Raw genomic sequence first — 20,572 nt, 5'->3', positions numbered from 1 at the left:
CGGCATTAAATTCAAATGAGAGCGTCTAGGCCGTTGTCCCGAGACGAGATACCGACTACCGACGGATACATTGTTATACATTTTACATTGGTGTATGAAGAATGGTTGATTTAATAATGCCCGGTATCTGAAGTACATTTAGCGGTAGTTTATCTATTCAATAGTGTCAAAACTCATATAAAAAACGCTATTGAATAGATAAACTACCGCTAAATGTACTCAGAAACCGGGGGTTAATAAATAATAAATAAATAAATAAATAAATAAATAAATATTATGGGACAACTCACACACGGTCATTTGATTCCAAACTAAGCAGAGCTTGTACTATGGTAACCAAATAACTGATAAACATACTTATATACTTCTAAATACATACTTATATAGATACATTAACATCCAGGCTCAGAACAAATAGAGTCATTCGGGGTAACTGTTCGCAGTGGGTAAGTGAGCGCAGGGCCTATATCTCTGATCGGGGTGAGGGGGCGCGGGTGACTGTTTTGGTCAATCGTAGCTGCAAGTGACGTGAACTAGTCGCGACATGTCAGTGCGCCGCACTACACTTTGTTTTTTATTTATTCGCAAAAAACTGTTTTAGGCCATTTGATTGTGTCTTTCTTATTGTTTGGAAAACATTCTGACACGCAAGATTGTAAAGCAAGACCAGGAAAGTCATGTTTTTTTAATTAAATGGTTATTGTTGTTGAAATTTGTAAGCGTGAAATAAAGTTATATTCATTACTTTGGACTCAGCGGTTCTTATATTCAATTTTGGGGCCTGCGGGAAAGTGTGCGCGGGTAAGTGGGCGCACGCGCACACTTGCCCGGATTCTTATAGATAATAATAAATTTATATAATTTTAGTACCAAATAAACTCTTATTTACTTATTTGTTTTAGTGTAGCGCCATGCTTCGAAATTATATTAGAAAAAAAACCTGAAATTGCGACTGTTAAAACAAATCGCTAAAGCAAAAGCTCTAATTGAACAGGGTAAAAGTAAAGCAATTAGTATAAGCGAGTTATGTCTTCGCAAAAGACTTAAATTAAACGTAGTTGCATCTTCAATAGGTCGGTTTAAGCCAGAAACAGTACAAATTATTTCATTTGATTATTTATTTTTTTCTATTTATACCTAGAATGTTCAAGTAGTGTTGTTGGTTTTGTGTTTGGATTTTCTGAGAAGGAGATGTTTGGTCCTGGTTAATTTTCATTAAATTTACTTCAAAGGCTAGATAATCTTGGTGAAATAATTTAATTAATATCATTAATTTCGGTCAAATTAACCAATGCGTTCACTTGCCCCAAGTGCGTCTATTTACCCCATAGCTGTGCGCACACTTACCCACAACACGGGTCAAGTGATCGCATTCCGACTTTCAGTTGTTTTTGTCTGTTTGAATGAAAACTAATATACTTACGGATTTGGTTTGTCTTCCAAATTGTAGTCTAATAAATGTTTATTTTGATATGTTACTTTTATTTTACTGATTACACTGTTCTAATTCACAATGTGGTCCCAAAGGTGAAAGTGCGCACACTTGACCCGAATGACTCTACTCGTGCTCATCACACAAAGATTTGTCCCGGGTGGGATTCGAACCCACCACACCATAATATATAAAATAATAGAGTAAATAGAAATAATTGCTACTTGGATTTACAGATTTCTGTGCTGTCAACAGGGTAGATAAAGGTTTGTGTAACTATAAAAAATTGCTATCTTTTGCGTATAATTTGCTGTAGAAAATTTGCTTTTTCTCGAAATGACAAGGTTATCTTACAATTTTGTATATCTAAAATATTAAAGGGGTATAAACGCAAATTAATTTTACAGTAACAAATTGAGTGGGTAACAAATCTGTAGAATATTAGGTAACTCTACAATATACCTAGAGAAAAAAGATTTTCTTTGGATTTTTCAAACGGCTTTATTTCGCCAAAAAATGGTAGCACGGATTTTTTTTTTCAGAAGCATTTTAACGCTTAAAATTTATAATTTTAGGTTTTTTACAATGAAAAGATCCTATAATTTGCCACTAGTTTAGATAAGCAAGAAAATAATATTTTAGGGTTATAATAAAAAACGTGATAAACTTTATGCAAACAAATAATATATTAGGGTCATAATAAAAAACATGATAAACTTTATGTTAACTTTAAATCAATGAAAGAAAAGCACCTATAGACTATACATCGGGTAAGATATACTTATAGTTTTTTAAAGAGAAATAGTTACTTGAGTGTTATGGACAAATGTACAGTTGTTCATGTTTTTTACTCCGACAATAGTCGAGTAATAACTTGGCCTGTATTCCTATTAGCAATATTTTACGACATAAAACAGCGAAGGAAGTAGTTATGAAGTGTTTATGTTCGTTTATATGTTAAATTGAACCGTTTAGGCCATAATAAATATGACATAATGACAATTAACAAGACGATAATATCGTTTTATGAATTATGGGACCATAGACTACAGTTTTTTTTAATTAAAAAAGGTATGACTCAGAAAATATACTTGTAACTACATATTTTATATTCTGGTTATATTATTTTGAAATAAATATGCATTATTTTTACCTTCTATAGATAATGGTCGTTATATACATATATTTCATTTTTATCTTCGGCGGTATATTAAGGTATAATGGTTAGTTTTGCAACAAAAAACTTTGGTGCAAAATTATAAGGGTCAGTTTCATTGCTTATAAATAATCATAGAGTAATTTGTCTCATAGATAAAGTGAAAGCTAATGTATGAAAACATCTGTCAGAATTCTACCTGATAAGCTATTTGATATCTTATCAGAAGAAGTAAAAATATGTTAGTATTTCGTATTATAATCGTGAACGTTTTCTGGTCCAAAAGTAGGTACAACAAATTTTAATTTAGTGAGCGGTATTAAAAGACGTGCATAGTCTGTTTTCTATAGGACTTAATATTGTTTCGGAAAGGCAAGAGACACTTTAATAATACAGCCTCCACGGCTTAGTGATGCTAGTGATCACTGCTATTAAAAAGCAAAACGTTGTCACTCACTGTACTTTGCCAACTTAGTAGCAAGCCTTGACATGCACTAATTACCTTCCTTATTGATTGATGTATAATTATATGTATTTCCAAAATCATTTCGATGTATCATACACATAACCGTCAACTGCATAAGCCTATGGATCATTAATGTATAGATTTTTTTTATACCTTCGGCAACGGCGAACCTTGCCTACAAGGCTCTAACGTACTAACATCCAGTAGGATAAATAATTCAGTTAACGGAAATATCACGTCAGTAATTTCTGCACCTCTAATCAAAATAGTAATTCGATATTCCGTCTTAAAATGTTCAGTTGAATTTCTCAACGCAATGCAATGTTTCTCAAAGCGGATGCCTACATAATATTATTCAAATGACACCGCATGTACTAAGTGTATCTAATCTAATAGTCGACAACGAACTAATTCGACACGGCCGCTCTTTGAGGCAACAATTTACCAACCTTCATTTAAAATGTATGGAACTACGAAATATGGTACTTGTAACGCCATCTATGAAGGGAAGTGGGAAACTTGAGATGAATTTGTACTGAAAGAAAAGCTGGTGAAATGTCATGAATATTTTAGTTAATAAATAGTTTCTTTGTAAGTATTTTTGTAAATAATGAAGTCGATTTTAAAGATTGTGGAATGTATAGTGATTGTGTAAGAATATATTTTTTTTAATGTTATTTACACTACACAAATAAAGTGATCTCTAAATCATAGTTATACATTCAACAGGGGCATACGACATCTTATAACAATATGCATATTATTATTTCCATACAATTACATGCGATGATGCGATTTCTTTAAATCAGTTCTATGTACTAAATGTAGACTTTATTTCTGCGTAGAAAACTCTACCTACAGCTGATACAACAAATGCCACTATTCCTAGCAAATACGCAAATGGCCAGTCCCCGCCAATCTAAAAAATATACATAAATTCTTTTCATAAAATCTTACCTAACAGCCATTAAAAACACACCTAGTTACACGTACAACCCGTGCAAAACCATCTCAAACTCTTAATTGTCATCATTTGAAGCGCTGTGAGCGTGAAACAGTGAGACGACACGAGCGCCCTCTCTCGGCGAGGTAACGAAGCCACTCAGCTGACGGACAGCTGCCACTCACTTCGCTAGAGATTATACTACGGTTGTTAGTACGCAAGTACGCCCTTTGGGAATTGGGAAGAGTGCAGCTTTTTACAAATGGGTTATGGATTTAAATAAGGATTTTGGGAGTCGGGAGTTAATGATGTGTTTGAGGGGTCTATGGTTTTTAATAAGTCATGAGGTCATGTTTTAAACTGAAAAATAAAGATGAGTACACTTAGACACCAACACAAACAATATCTAGGGAGTCCTCAGTCCACGAATTTAATTTTTGACCCTACAGTTAAGCTGTTTAGAAGATATCGATAAAGAAAGGAAAAGAAATAGCCTACTTCAGCTGGATGAAAGGTTGGAAAGGACTGAAAACTCTGAGGAATATATCATATTAGAAAATGTTTGAAAAGCTTTCTACACAATAACGGTACAACAATAAGACAAGAAAATCAATCTTGGGAATTAACAATCATTTTACAATTAACACACTTCATGACCAAAATATCTTTCACAAAAAGGGCAATTATAATTTTACATCTTAAAAATAACAATTAACGCACTTCATCACCAAAAATTACCCAAAAATTGGCAATAAAAGAAAAAATGGAGAAGTAAATGAATTGTTAGGTAAGCATTCGTTATCAGGCGGTCATCAGCGCGAGTGGTCCGTGCTTCATTACTGGTCGCGCGCAAATTGGCTTCGTTACTCGCAGTCGTCACACGGCTACAGTTTTGCAGGTTACTGATGAATACCTATAGATTTGTGTATGTTAGTTTGTAATGAGATGTTTTATATGGTTAGTTTTAGTTTAGTTTGGAATTTGTAGATTATCTTATGTTTCTATGTTGATGATTGCTGCAAGTTAGTGTTTCTTGTCTAAAATAAACGTGTTGTTAAAATTATTCCTATAGTCTGACAACTTAGTAAAGCCTTGTATCCAAGGTACGCGAGTGGTGGAGGTAATACAAAAAAGACACCTATTTCCCAATTATATTTCAGATTAATCATTGTCTTTCCAATGCTCTTTAAGTTGCCAGTCTATAGCGGTTATAACTACATTGCTACATTTATAACTGTATTTGGGATTTAAGTTTATGAAATCTTGAAATTTTGATGTTTCTTCGGGTTGTCGTGTAAAACGAATGAAAATAGGTAAATGCTTTTGGGAACGAATGAATCCAACTTTGCTATAATTTGGATGTACTTCAGTTTAAAATTAGTCAAAAATATAACTTATCATCTACACGACATAAAGTCGGTTAAGAAAAATAATAACAAATAAACCAACTCCTTAAAATAACCGTTAACATTCAAAGTCTACAACCATTCAAACATTGTGTATCAAAATGCGTTACAATAACGCAATAGTGTACCCATTAGCCACTCAATATAACTCAATAACACGAGTCAATAACAGTTACGGTCACCCTACGACAAGATGGCCGCTGACATTCAAATTTTCGCGGGGAATAAAGTTGAAATTCGAACGCTACAATATTTCAAATTACATCGCTATTGTACATGGCTGGATGGAACACAATGAACAGGGTACATAGACGGTGTAAAATAACATTTTGAATAAATCTTTTCGGAGGGGGCGCCATAATAGGTGTTACGAGCTCTCGCAGCGAGTGACGCACCCTCACCGTAGGAAATCAAAATGCTGGACTGTTGCACGCGAGTGAAAGGGACGTTTTAGTCTTGTTTTTGTGTAGAAATATCGTTACGACCAGATATTTGGCATCATTAGATTGAAATAAGGCTTTTATCTCAGGACATAAACTCTTCATCAGCTCTATCTATAATTTCCTAAAAATGTAATCAATTTACGCTTCGCAGATGGTTACTTTTGCATTAGAAAGCAATAATTACATGATTGGTTAAACAGATGCCATAACGTGATGAGTTTAATTTAAGGTGTAGAGTTCGATTCCGGATTTTGAAAAAGAAACCTGTAAAGAGGTTCTTAGAGTATTTGGAATAATGTCCTATAAATTAGAAAGTATTATCAAATCAGTAGAGCATTTCAAAGCCTTGCTACAAAATTTAGATCTATTTAATCAAAATAGCAAATAATTTTCATGTAGACAACAAAATAAAATTCTTAAAATAAGCCATAAACAAACCCTTATGTCCGCAAAACTCCCGTCCACAACACAAGCACGAGGCAACGCGAACTCACAAACGAAGTTACACAGTCAAGTAGGTAACGAGTGGCCCTCGCACATTGTACCCTGTTGTAATGCACTCGGGCACAATGCATGCATCAACTCTCTATACTACTACAAAAGAACAACCACGCAAATACCAACCTTATTCCACAGATATAAAGTACATTTTCCTATCAATTTTCTTCCCCGAATCACCCAACAATCGGCCGCGTTCTCAACTGTACACAGAATAATTCACGTAACGCAGTTACCGACCGAACGCGGTGCATGCTAATGCCACGCGAAAAAAAAGAAATTAAAAAAGTACGACAGTCCGGTACGTCAGTAAACCGAATTGGCGCGCTTTTTTCATTTTCATTGGTTTCTGAACGTGTTCGAGCTACGGGTTTTAATGATCCGTGATTTGAGGGTTTATTTTTTGGCAATTTCGAGGGAAGAGAGCGCATATACCTTTTCCAATATTCAAATCTACGTTCTTTGGTGTAGATACAGACTCAAGCTTCATGAAACATTCCTAATCTTCTAAACTCTCCTTAAATAAAAAGGTCCAGTCTCTTTAAAAAATATATGTCTTTTTTTATTGCCTATTGGGTTTTTAAATACCGTGTGGTGAAACCGCTTCAATACGTACTTTTTATAATATGAGGCAGGTAAATACCATTGATATGCGTATAAAATATTTAACTAACAAACTAAACGCCTTGAATTTCACACCGAAACAGATATTTATCAAATTATACTGAATAAAGATATCTTATTGCCATTTCGTTCGACCTCCTTGTAACACGAAGCCAGCCAGTATTATAAGAAAACAAACTTACATTTGCTGTTCCTGAAAACACTCTCCTTACATTTTTCATAGAGTTTTTAAATGATGTTTTGTTTTTGTACCGGTAAAGTTAAGTTTGTAATAAAGGGTTTTTTTGTAGACTAGCGTATGTTACATTAATTTTGCGTTCAAGGTTTTTAATAGGGGTGTCGTTTGCCGGCCAAATCCGATTAGTGAATGTAGTGTAACCGGAGAATTAACCGCAAATCTGGTTTAGTTTATAATAGAAATGGTTATGTAAGACCTATTCATGAAGTGTCAAATTAAATTAAAAAGTTTTATTTGTATGTTGTTTAACTTTTAATCAGTTGAATAGAGTCATAAAATGGTCGTAGATGCGATTACTACTAGTGAATAGAGCTGTTCATATAAGGCCCTTATGATTGAAACTACGTGTTCACCTGCCTGAATAGGAATAGGTAGGTAGATACAGTAATAGTTTTAATAGGGTAAGTAGATATTAAAGAACATCACTTGCAACGAACTCTACACACATACCGTTACAAACTCTGTTAAATATAGTTAAATAGCAATTCTATCATATTGGTTTGATATTTAACGTTAGAAAGTATCTAAGTAAGGAAAGTACCTAGACTCATTTTTTGTACACGCGTTACTATTCGAGTGCTGGGCAAGGATACTCATAAATTAACATACTTATCCATTCCTATTTAATAAGTTTATCCTTAACTTTGACACACACACCACAAAATCCCATCAAATCACGCATAAAAGTATGTATTTCAACGAAAACAAGGCTCCAGCATCATCGAGATCTCCCCGTACATAAGGGGAGAGTGGAAGTGTCAAATAATTATTAATGAGTTGGCGGGGCGCTACGCCCCCTGCCGGCGACATTAACATGACAATCGCACGATCTGTCCCCCGGGACGCACTATGTACTCCACTGACACACGTGGAAGTATTCAATTTGATATTTTTATTGTTTTTACTGAATTTTTAGAAGCCTGAAATGGTTTATAGTTAGTTCTTGAGTAGGTATCTGATATGTATTGATAGTTCATGATAGTTGATACTTACAATTAAAAATAATATGATTGACTATAAAATGTAGCAGAGCCAACGTGGATCTGCTAACTTCTGCACCTGAATACATAGCGTTGTTTAAGTTATATCAGCACGTAAATCATTTTTTGGCAGTTTTAACGTTCTGATGTCATTGGCTAGAGATTCGAAAGACGAAATTGAAATTTGTTTCTCCTGAAAAGTTGTTAAAAATGACCTATGTGGTGATAGAACTTAAACGACGATATGTAATGTGTTATAGCGTTGCTAATTCTAGAACCTTAATAACTGAAATAACGCATTAAAGTTAAGACACAATCGAAGCTGTATGCCATTGATCATTGCTTAAAAAAAATGGAAATACATTTTTATTACTAAGTACTTCCGATTATTTTATAGTTTACATATAGGTACCTACCATATATATTTAATTTATCAATTAACAAATATCGTGACGTGTATCAAAATTAAAAACTCCCTGGCGTGTCATTAAGAGTTCGGCCATTACCGGTGACCCGCTGTGACACCGCTGCGCTCAACCTATTACATTTTCACAATACAATCTCGGTTCGTAATACAATAAAATTATACATAAGTTATGTATGATACATGATACATATATGTAACCGAAGCTATTTAATTGTAACATCGATTATTCGGTTTTAAAAATGGACTCTCCTTGTTAATACGATCGAAACTCCAACATTAATCTGATAAACCGGTAGCTCTCCCTCAATTTAAGACTTGGAAAATATTAAGATTTTTTATTTATTAATGCTATTGTATTATGTAACTATCGGATGATGGATATAATGACAAGAGCAAACCGTGAGTTTCTTGCCGTTTCTTGTCACGAGTAACAGCTATTCAGAAACGCTGGTAGATTTTTGAAATTCTCTACGATTTTAAAAACTTGTAACAAGATTAGGAAATAAAGCATTTTTGACTTTGACTTCGTTATTTTTTCCTAAAAATATCCAAACGTTAACGACATAGCTGCAACCTATCATTGAAATAGCCAGAATTTTCCCAGTTCCTGAGACAATATAACAAAACGTCACTTATCACCATTTCAATAACTACAGATAATAATCATCTCCGAGTACATCTCAAAGATAGCATTGTGTTTAAGACATAAGCCTCCCTTATATACACTATGTACAGATGTCGGAGGGTCGCGGACGTGACGACGCATCCTGTCAGCTCCATCATACAGATTAGGATGAGGATACAACGTGTTCGGAAATAATGGTGGTTTTTGGGATTTATTAAGACTGTGTTATGAAAGATGAGAGAGAATAAGGTAAGATAAGAAATGTTGTTTAAGGAGCAGATTTGTCTTTTAATTTACACCAGTAGGACTGTTATAAAGTAGGTTTCTACGAAGATACTTAACTTGTAAAAACGATGTATATTTATTAGTAGGGATAAATTGGTCAATGTTAAATTCAACTATACCAACTCGCCGTCGGATGTGCCAATGCAGCGAACAATATACCGGTGTCTAGTATGATATAAAACGAACCTTCGGAACTTATCTTCGAAACCTCGGTGTCAAATAAATCATTTAATTTTAATGTACTTATGTCATTTGTTGTGTTGTGCAGTCTCCCTTATTAGGTACATACACAAATACTTTGGTACCTTCTAACAATTTACACGTGTACAGATAAAGTTACTTATGAGTAAGATTCATAATTCGAACTTATATTGCTAGGTCACGTATCCAGTTAACGTGGAAGGTAAACTAATTTTGAAGATTTTATGTATACGGGCTTCAAAACTGCAAATTATGTAAGACTTAGAATAAATCAGGGAAAACCCAACCTACTAATTTCATCAAAACTATTTATTGATACTTTACCATATCTAACGGGAAACAGACCATAATCAAATTACGAGTTTAAACCAAATCGCAAAACCTAAAGTACTTGAAAGTTCAAATGAAACAACAAAAAAGACATCCTTCCCTCTTCTCACGGCTCACCATTCATTTTAATTGAATTTTACACGCACTCCGCCGGCACTCACATTATTATCCTACCTCTTCGAGCCTGTACACAAATGCCAATGTAAAATAACAAAATAATAGCATTGAACAAAATTGTGCATCGTCGAATCATTGCTCGTCACATTCTCACAGGCGCTTTATCAAATAAATTGAAAATCAATTGAATGTTTCTGCGACTCTCGCGTCACAATAAGCATGCCCTTTAGTCATCGTTAGCGATGGTGACTGGACGTTTCTGCATGTCCTGGCTACCCATTAATGCGTGAATATATTTATCATACGTTACGGGAGGAAACATCTGTTATTTATATTTTCATTTTTAAATTCGGTAAAGCCTTTTGAAAATGTACATTTTAAAGCAATTCTGTGAAACATGAGAGAAGGTCTTGCTTTATATTTAAAGAAATAAGCTGGTTCACTAGGTTCCTAACTATAGTATAAATAATTCTTCGTGTAGACGAGCGATAAAAGACCAAAAATAAGGTAACACCAAAAAGTTTAGTGTAAAACAAATTAGCAAGGTATCTACTTTATCACACTACGCTTATTTTAACGCTTTTTCATAACATAGACATACTCATAACAAAACCAAATGTTACAGTAAAGCCGTAAACATGCCTTATACAAAAAACCCAGCAGGTAAATCCTCGCTACAGTTACAAAACGTAAGCTAAACATGTCTTGGATATTATCCTCTCAGAGTTGAGTGAGTTGAGTGCCTTCCGTCTCGGCCAACACTTAATTTGTTTTTAAATAAACCCTTCTGCACCAGACGGCTCCACGGGACAAAACAATCCGTTTTGTTTTGTAAATATTTAACCTTTGAAATTATCTTTTGATAAGTTACAAACGGTATGTAAGTAGATGGGTGGCCGATTAGTGTTTAATAAGATGGTTTTCCGTTTCTTTTGGTATCCAACTGTTTGGTAGTTTGTTACATTTAGAGCCAATTTCATTCTTATGAATAAGTGTCAAATAACTTCCTTATCCGCTAAATAAAGTGATAGTAAATTTATAAGATATTTAAAAGTGGTGAAATACCGGGCTTTAGTTTCATTAACTTGCCTTTTCTAGATTGAAGCTATCTAAACATGAATAGTAATAGAATTTGATATAATTCTATATTTTTCCCGTCCATGGCAAGTATAACTACTTCAATAAAGAATTTCCTGGTAGAAATATGTATGGTCACTAATGTGTATAAGTCATAAGTCACGATGATATAAAAACATTTATTAGTAGTTTGTTTTTGTCTAAAATTAGGGTACGATTATGATAGCGGATTAATGAATTTCTGGTTTCAATAAAAAACATTATTAAGCCTGATTTATTGCATTATAATGTATTTGTCTAGACTTATAATGTTAACTAATCAATATAATATTGGGGTCAGAAATCACTCGGCTTTTCAACTGCGCATTATGGAAATCGTGCTAAAAGGTCACCAGACTCTTGACATTTAAATTTAGACTCTAAATTTTGTAATGCAAACATATGAATAGATGCATAAAATTTTCGCGGAAAGATATCGAACCAGGGACCATGCCTTATCAGTACTATCTATAACAACAAGGTTTTACAACACCCACATAAACCATTCCACAAAAACAGAACACATTTAAAATTTTCAAAATCTGCGGGTAGTCAACAAAAAATGTCACACGTAAACAAACGCACATCAAAAATAGAGACAGCGAAACGCACAATTATCAACAAAGGAGCGAGATAGAAATACAAAAAATACACCTGAAAAAAAGAGACAGATTTACACGCACTTTGACAGATAACTTATCCTTGCACGAGTGATATCCGTCGTGGTACAAGCGTCGATAAAATTGATAAGAATGCGTGCTCTGTGGCAATTCATTGAAGACCTTTGAGCTTGTCACCTCGTTTTGTTATTCCTCTACGTATTTTCACTTAAACTGTACAATTATTTTACCAAATAATATGGGTGCTAGAAACTTGAAAGTGTTAGAAGTAGTGTCTGGATGGGAAGCTGTGGAATTGATATTAAAATGTGTTATATTAGGAGTGTGGCAGATTATTGAGATGTCTGTGAAAAGATTGTGGAAAGGACATAGGAGAAAATTGAAGAATGATTCCCCCGTGGAACTTACTGTCGATTCGTCTATCGGTACACATTGTTATATCAAAGTTAAGGTGAGATTTTTTATTTATACTTCTATCAAATTATAGCAAATACTTTTTTTATTTATTAGTGTAATGTATTGTTGAGTTATCTTTGTCTGTCGTCAAATCATTGTTTTTATTTAAATCTAATATATTTATTAAATTATAATAAAGATCTTTACACTTTCAATATCAATAAACAGCTGAGCGTTGCATGTTATCTGATACAAGTATTCATTAATACATATTAAATACTTCAAAATAACCTGCAAGCACTTTAGTAGTCCTAAAACGACTTTAACTTAAGAAAAAAATATTTGAAGCCCTAAAACTAAACTAAACTTAGCACGACTGGGGTATAATAAAGTACTGATTACTGCAAGAAAGTATGTTATTTTTCTATAATCCATACTCCATACTTATTTACTTATTAATATTATAAATGCGAAAGTAACTCTGTCTGTCTGTTACTCAATCACGCCTAAACTACTTAACCAATTTGCATGACATTTGGTCTGGAGATATTTTGATACCCGAGAAAGGATATAGGCTACTTTTTACCCCGGGAAAATGACGCATTCCCATGGGAAAATTCAGGTGGCGGATGAAGTCGCGGGTAAAAGCTAGTGTCTCATATTTTACCTTAGCAGATAAACTTACAAAACCTTTAAAAACCTTTTCTTATTCTCTTCCAGGGTGTAAAATACCACTACGTGGAGACAGGTCCTCATTTAGGCCGAACAGTTCTCATACTTAAAGACGCGCCCGACTCCGGGAACCTTTGGGGACCGAACTGGGCGAATTTAGTCCGAAGGTTGGCTGAAACCGATCATCGTGTAGTGACCCTGGATCTGAGAGGGACTGGTGGGAGTGAGGGAGGGAGCAGGAGTGACCTGGCACCGCCCAGGGCTGTGGACGAGCTGGCTACATTGCTGAGAGCGCTAGGAGTATCCGAAAACCGACAGGCCATGGTCATCGGCTTCGGAATTGGAGGTATGCTGGCTTGGTAAGTCTTTCTTTGGTTCGTTTTTGGATGTCTTTATATTAAAACTTTCATCTTGGATGGGAGTTATGGAAAATAGCTAACATATTGATAGTCTCGACAAGGTAGTCCATCTAGGGCACCCGTTCGAATAGCACCTGGACGAAAAGCATCTAACCTAGTCCACGAAGGGCAAAAGGGTGCCCTAGACTACATGGATTCCTCGTCTCGACTATTTACAACCGTATGTCAAACAAAAGACTTAATTTTAAGTTTGAATTGTCTGTTAACTGTTTAACAAAAGTTACCTCAGTCAGCCTTCAATGATGACTGTACTTTAACTTAGTACAGTACATGCAAATGATGAGTATTCGGTATTTTATATCAATTATGTAGCAATGGGATTTAAAATGTTGTAAGGCACATTCAAATATAATATTCACACTTTCTGAGATTTTTAATTAGAACGATTACCTCATTGTTTATTTGTTTTCGCGAACTCTAAAATTAATAAACGTTATCGAAAAAATAATTAGCTTTACAACAGACAATCGGGAGTAACGTGAACATTATGTAGTAAATAGATTAATAACCTCAATACATATTTAATCTGTCTACTGTATTATAATAGGGAACAATGTGTATGTACTTTTATCTCGTTCACACAAAGGTCAGAAGAGCGAGAGATCAGACACCACGGGTGTAACACGAAGTTAAGATGTGGTAGGTACTTAGTAACTAAAAAAGTTGAAATAGGCACAGATAATATAATATAATTATGTATGTCGAAAATAAACTTGTTATCGCTTTTTGGTTGTTGAAATTGACCTTTTGACAATAAAACATTAATAAAATCAAAATAAAATCAGTGCAGTGTGCAGAAGAATCGAAGGATTTTTGGATAGATCCAAATTGTTTTAGGATCCACGATAGCTCTGATTCATAAACACACTATAAACCTATTTTAGTTAAAAAACTACTAAAATATGTTTTCTCTCTTTCATTTCGCTAGGGAGTGAAAAAAACAACACACTTTATAAACCTTTCATAACTTCATATATTTTTATGAATAACAGGGTAAAACTTTTATGTCTATGATTTCTTTACAAATGAATTATCGTACCGTGGCGCAGTGATTAAGGTGTCACCACGGCACTACCATACCAGTACGTAGAGGGGGTTCAGTTTCCACACGGAACAATTATATTATTTGTGTGATCCACAAATAATTGTTTCAGGTCTGGTTGTACTTTGTGTCCATGGTTTGTATGTTCCTATTAGTCCCCGCAAGAGCAATACTTAGTGAGATAGTGGTCTAAATATTGCTGAAACTAAATAAATTATGAAAATACTATAAGTAGGTACGATTGTAATTCTCTCTACTTGTAATAATCAAGGTTTATTTATCAATAAATGAATCGTGGCCTATTCTGATCGAAGACTTGATTACACAATATTATCATTGTCATTTGTCTGAGCTAAACGTCTGTAGATATTCTATCTTTAGCTCAAATCGTTGAAAATTTCATTGACCGTCGAATGTTTTATGTATTTTCAATCCTTCTTCTTCGGTCACCAAACTTTTTTCAAACTTTTGGTCCCAGTTTTATCAACTTAAACTTTTCATTCTATAACTAAATGAACCATATAGCTTGATCTTCATCCCCTATTTAAGGCATTGAGGTGTATTTTTCTTAAACCTTTGTATAATTTCGGATGTTCAACTAAGACCTACCTACGTCTATGTTTAGTATCATCACAATTGGTTTACCGGTTAAGCTGTGAAAAGAGGCAATATATATCGAGTTTATAATGTTTGTATGAACTTTCGTTTACTTAATATTTGATATTTCTACTAAACAATATTCATTCTGATGACTCAATTTTGATCATAATCGTAATTTTCCACATTCAGTATAATCAGAGCACCCTAATCTCGAAGAATACGGATATTACGATATAATGTTATAACAAACAACACAACAAACAAATTGTTTTGTTATCAGATACGTTATCGGTAACACAGTTGTCTGACATCTGTCTGGGTTCACCGATCAATACCATGAGTACACCATGTGATATCTAAATATAACTTTACTTCTTCTTCTTCATCGTATGGTTAGTGGTCAACCTAGTGTCAAAGTTGTTCAAGCCGCCCGAAGGCCTGTGACGTGGCTTAACGACTGTTATCTTAATTGACAACAACCGGGACCGACTTTTTACGTGCCCTCCGAAGCTCGGAGACGCCCAGTTGAAATACCACTATGCGGTCACCCATCTATAGAATGACCGCGCCAACGGTTGCTTAACCCACAGATCGTTTACCGACCGATGAGTGCAACTGGCTATGGGCAACTTTACTTGGAATAACGCACTGTATCCATCGTCTCTATTGTTTGGGACTACAGATTAACTGTGTTACGCATTGGCGGACTAGCTTGTGCGTAACACAGTTAAGATCGTGAGGCGCCTATAGCCAGTTGCGCTCACCGGTCGGTAAACGATCTGTGGGTTAAGCAAACCTTGGCGCGGTCATTCCATAGATGGGTAACCGCATAGTGGTATTTGAGCTGGGCGTCTCCGTGCTTCGGAGGGCACGTAAAAAGTCGGTCCCGGTTGTTGTCAATAAAGATAACAGACGTTAAGCCACGTCTAAGGCCTTTGGGCGGCTTGAATAACTTTGACACTAGGTTGACCACTAACCATACGATAAGAAAAGAAGGACTAGCTCGTGGGTAGACGGGTCGGTACACCCTGTACCTCTCAGGCCTTCAATTCTATAGGGGCTCTAAGGGACTAAAGTCTAAACATAGATAAAGGCAAAAGTAAGCTCAGTAATTGTAGTCCAGTCATTTAAGCTTAAATTAGGTAATAATCTCGGAATTCGAGATACCCAGCTGTAAATCTGTAAATACTTGTATATTGACACCCTAAAAGTTGTCTCAAAACCTACATATGGTAGGGTGTACGCAACTATAAAATTTCAAGGTCAAAAGTCAGAAAAACCGTTTTTTTGCGCTTTTTTTGTAAATATCTCATTTCCTATGGAATTTTTGCTATTTGTATTCATTATCAATATTGATCAGTAAAAATTCTCTACAAATTTTGTTTGAAAACATTTTTTTTACGGTGAACCGTTTTCGAAATAGAGGGCGGAGAGCGCGCGGTCACAGGATCATTTCAGGTCAACCTCCTGTTGAAAATGCGCCATATATAGTTGATGAACTATCGATAAATCAATGATTATAAATATTATTCCGCCCTAGTTACAATATAAAAAAATGTTGATAAGAAAGGAAAATGCATTTCCTCGAATCAATGATTAAGAATCAATTTGTTTACTTCCTTACTACGTCTTGCGAGAAATGCATGATTAATTAAAATTCATCAACATGCAAAACATTACTCATAAGGTTTCTTTAAACATACGATTCTTGCCTAAAGCCACGTAGGCTTTGCTGATAAATTAATAATTCATAATCAACGTGGTTCATAGCACGTAACGAAAACCTTATTTTATCGTATGTTGCGGGGTATCTTTTCTGTCAAAATATCATTATCTTAGGAAATTAACACGACCTTAAATCGTGTTGTTGTCTTTGTAGCCTTAATGTATAAGTATAAAGCTTAAATATTGTGCATCTCTTACCCCCGGTTTCTGACTACATTTAACGGTAATTTAGCTATTCAATAGTTTTTTTTATATGAGTTTAAACGCTATTGAATAGATAAACTACCGCTAAATGTACCTCAGAAACCGGTGAAAGGTTAAATTGGTTGAAGAACATCGGCGATTTGAGGCCTATATTTCGAGTCATTGTGTTTTAAATTTAAAATGCTTGTAGGCCTGGGTATCATATAAAAGCAATAAATTCCAATTCTTTAAATACGTTTTCTTAGGCCCAAAACCATCGCTGGACTTAAAAAAAACTTTTATATTTTTATCACTTTTCTTTAAACAACAGACAAGCTTATTGTGACGTGCGTATATTTATTATAGCCTTTGACATGGCGCTTAACTTTTAACCCTAGCGAAAGTTGCATAACAGTAAACTGTACGTCAATGCCTTAACGCAAATGGTTCGATCTGACGTCCCAAGTTCAAAGAGTAAGCCAGTGCACTGATAGCACAGATAGTGATAGTGTCACTACTTTATAAGTGTGAGTTGTTAGCGCCGCGTGATAACACGGTGATATCGACTGATATTACTAATACTATGCCATGGTCTTAGTTACATCCTGAAACTATGTGCGATGATTCAGAATTAGGATTAATTTGATCGTATATTTTGTTAAAGGTCCGGGTAGTATAGTAGGTTTGACTTGATTTTTGAATTTTCTCCCTTGTGCTTGGTTTTACTATATAATTAAAAAAACAACCTAAATATAAACCCTCTTATTCATAAACACGCTAGGTATAAACCTGTTTTCGTTAAAAAGCTACTATAATGTTTTCTCTTTTTCGTTTCGCTAAGGAGTGAAAGAAACAAATACTTTATAAGTCTTTCATAACTTCATTTATTTTTATGAATAAGAGGGTAAATGTCTATTAGTTTCAGTTCAATTTTAAATTAACTGACAGTTATACTTAGAATAAGAAGACTAAAAAATATTATCATAGAAGGTATTTAATATTTCGAGAAAGTGATTCAACTATAAGCCAAAAGCCAAATTAAATTATATTCTATAAAGCACAGATACGTACAGCCAGGGGAAATGTATAAAATAGTTACGTTTTAAATTTGATATTTTGTCGACAGGTACCTCGTCCACTCAAGAGGTTCCCTGATCAGCAAGTTTGCAGTAATCGATGCTCCACATCCTAACTTGTACTGGCAGTATCCACCCGCTGCGTTCTGTCACAGGGTGCTGCATTTTATACAGGTTTGTACTTCTGTATTACATCTGAATAATTGTTCTAAAATTCTAAACTTACTATGGGCATAAGTGGTTAGATAAAACAGGGATTAGTTCGACAATGTGATGCACATGAGAGCTTGCAATAAAAGTCACGATATGACCGAGGAGGTTTGGGGTCAACTTTTTTGAACGTTGGAAATATCCAAGAAAACATAATAGAGTGCCAACTTTAAGTAAGATGGTACGTTTTTAGAAGAAAAAATCCGTATTGGTGTACCTACTAGATTTAGAACCCTGTAGTAAGAAGATGCAATACCTGAACTAGCCAGTACTGCACCAAAACACTTCAGACTACAAAGTGAGATGCAGGTGTTGTTGCTGTTGCAGTGGCCACACTTCCCTGAGAGGTGGCTGGCGGAGGGCGAGCTCAAGGACCGGGAGGGACGCTGGGCCAGCTCCCGGGCGTGCGACTGGACGGGAGCACTTAACTATGTTAGAGGTAAGAGGTCCCTTAAAATAAGCCATGACTTTTGAGACCAGTATATTGGCAGTGCGGCTTAAAATTTATAATGGTTTCGAGTCAACCAATATAAAAACAGGGCTTATATTTGCAGTAATAAATAACTAATTATCGTTCGAAAAGGAAAATTGAGCTGTAAAGAACCTATAAGTAGGTATAATATAAGGATGTCAGCACTCCATCAAAAAAAAAAACAGTAAAAAAAGGTAATAAGTGAACTCCTTAAAACCGCACCGACAGATTTAAAAACAACGATTGACTTTTCATCTTTCAGGAGCAGCTTGGTGGAAAGTAAAGCCAGGTCTCCGAACCTCCCCATCAGCCCTGCTCGTTGGTAACAAAGACTGTGCCGCTCAGCTAGTGGCGAGCGCGCAACATTGTAGCACTTCCACTCTCAGGCTAGTCAACAAGCCTGAACCTAGTAGTAAGGAACTGGCTGATGTGCTCATGGACTTTCTTATAGGTGGGTAGAAAGTAGAGTTTTTGTGAGTTGTTCTTGAGTGGACTTAAGAAAGTATGGAGTTGCTGCCCTAAGTTTTAAGCATATGGGTTCCTAAAGTATCATTACCACGAAAAGGTCAGTAGGACACCAAATCCCCAAATAATGAGACTTTTATTAACCGTTATCAACAACAATGCAATATGACGTGCTTCATATTCATAAGCATGAATAATAAATAATCTATAAATAATTTTATTTACTTACAGTAGTTACTTTTAGGTACTGTTCAGAACACAGAAGGATTACCTACTAAAATGTTAACACGTATTAAGTAACTATTTAATTTCTTATTTCCAGCCAAAGACAAGCTAATAGAAGAAGTAGTACCTCGAGGTCTGATGGGTCGTATGTTCGGAGCGGTCGCCGACAGAGGGCGCGAGCTCACCGCGCTAGTGCTGCCACCTACACAGGCGTGACTACACTTATAGTCAGTTGTCTTGTGTTCAAATGTACTACAGTGAAACTCTTTGTTACAAACTGAAATAATTATAAGGTTTTTGGTGTGTGCATGTTTTAAATTCTGAGGCACAGGATATGGTGACGTGAATTTGTGAAAGTTGCTATACTAACTGAAATCTAAGCCTTCAGTAACATCCAATATAAACCTATAAATCATAAAATCTTGCAAGCAGTATATTAGAATAAAAGTACTGCAAATCATTTGTCAAAATAATAATATATTGTACGCTCGCAGGATTTTATGGTTACGGACATAATAATTAATATGAAAATTCTTCTGGATGTTGTTATATCTGTTGATACTTCGAATAAACGTAAATTTTGAAGGAGTTATTCCGTAATTAATGGTGATTGTAGTAGTTAGTAACAAAATTATCAGCATGCCTAATCCAGTGATAGATTATTACGGCATGTTTTTAATTACAGTGGTGTTTTTAATTACAAATTAATAAATTCAAATCAGTTTGATCAAAATTATAAAAAAAATATTAATTAAAAATGTTTTTGAGTTGCAAAAGTAAAATTAACGCTAATATAGTTAAATTAACATATGGCAACACAGTTTTTTCCTTTTACTTCCATAAATCCATGACAAGACTTATATTTAATTATAATTTCTTTTAATTTGTTAATTTTCTCCTGTGGATGATTATTTTATTACAATAGTTTATTGTATATAATGTTTTCTTACTGTCTTGCTATTTACTTTCTTTTTAAAGTATGTGTGAAGCATGTGAATGTTTTTTATATACTTTTGTAAAATATTGTTATTGAATGTCTAATTTTAATATATGAATTTTTTTAATCAATCGTTTTACATTTTAATCCAGGTATTAAGAATACCTACAAAATGTGTGCAATTAATTTTACTTATTACAAAAATTTGTTTTTTGTTTTCAGCTGAAAAACCACTATCTAAGT

At 34.6% G+C, this 20,572-nt stretch overlaps 1 protein-coding gene across 2 annotated transcripts; it reads left to right on the top strand.

Annotated features, from left to right (window-relative positions):
- Positions 1-11,997: 11,997 nt before the first annotated feature.
- On the top strand, positions 11,998-20,434 carry LOC142976199 (epoxide hydrolase 4-like). Of its 2 annotated transcripts, none has more exons than XM_076119466.1 (6): positions 11,998-12,358; positions 13,024-13,334; positions 18,071-18,194; positions 18,540-18,669; positions 18,965-19,153; positions 19,490-20,434. In XM_076119466.1, exons 1-6 carry the CDS (start codon positions 12,146-12,148, stop codon positions 19,606-19,608), a joined length of 1,086 nt encoding a protein of 361 aa, XP_075975581.1. In that variant the 5' UTR covers positions 11,998-12,145; the 3' UTR covers positions 19,609-20,434. The 2 variants fall into 2 exon arrangements, with proteins under 2 accessions (XP_075975581.1, XP_075975582.1); XM_076119467.1 differs by having other exon boundaries at positions 12,000-12,358; positions 18,558-18,669; positions 19,490-20,431.
- Positions 20,435-20,572: the final 138 nt, after the last annotated feature.

This window comes from Anticarsia gemmatalis, chromosome 10, assembly GCF_050436995.1.
Source record: "Anticarsia gemmatalis isolate Benzon Research Colony breed Stoneville strain chromosome 10, ilAntGemm2 primary, whole genome shotgun sequence".
In the NCBI taxonomy this organism is placed as follows: domain Eukaryota; kingdom Metazoa; phylum Arthropoda; class Insecta; order Lepidoptera; family Erebidae; genus Anticarsia; species Anticarsia gemmatalis.
Note: the sequence above shows the minus strand (reverse complement) of the source record. Positions and strands in the feature narration are given on the sequence as shown.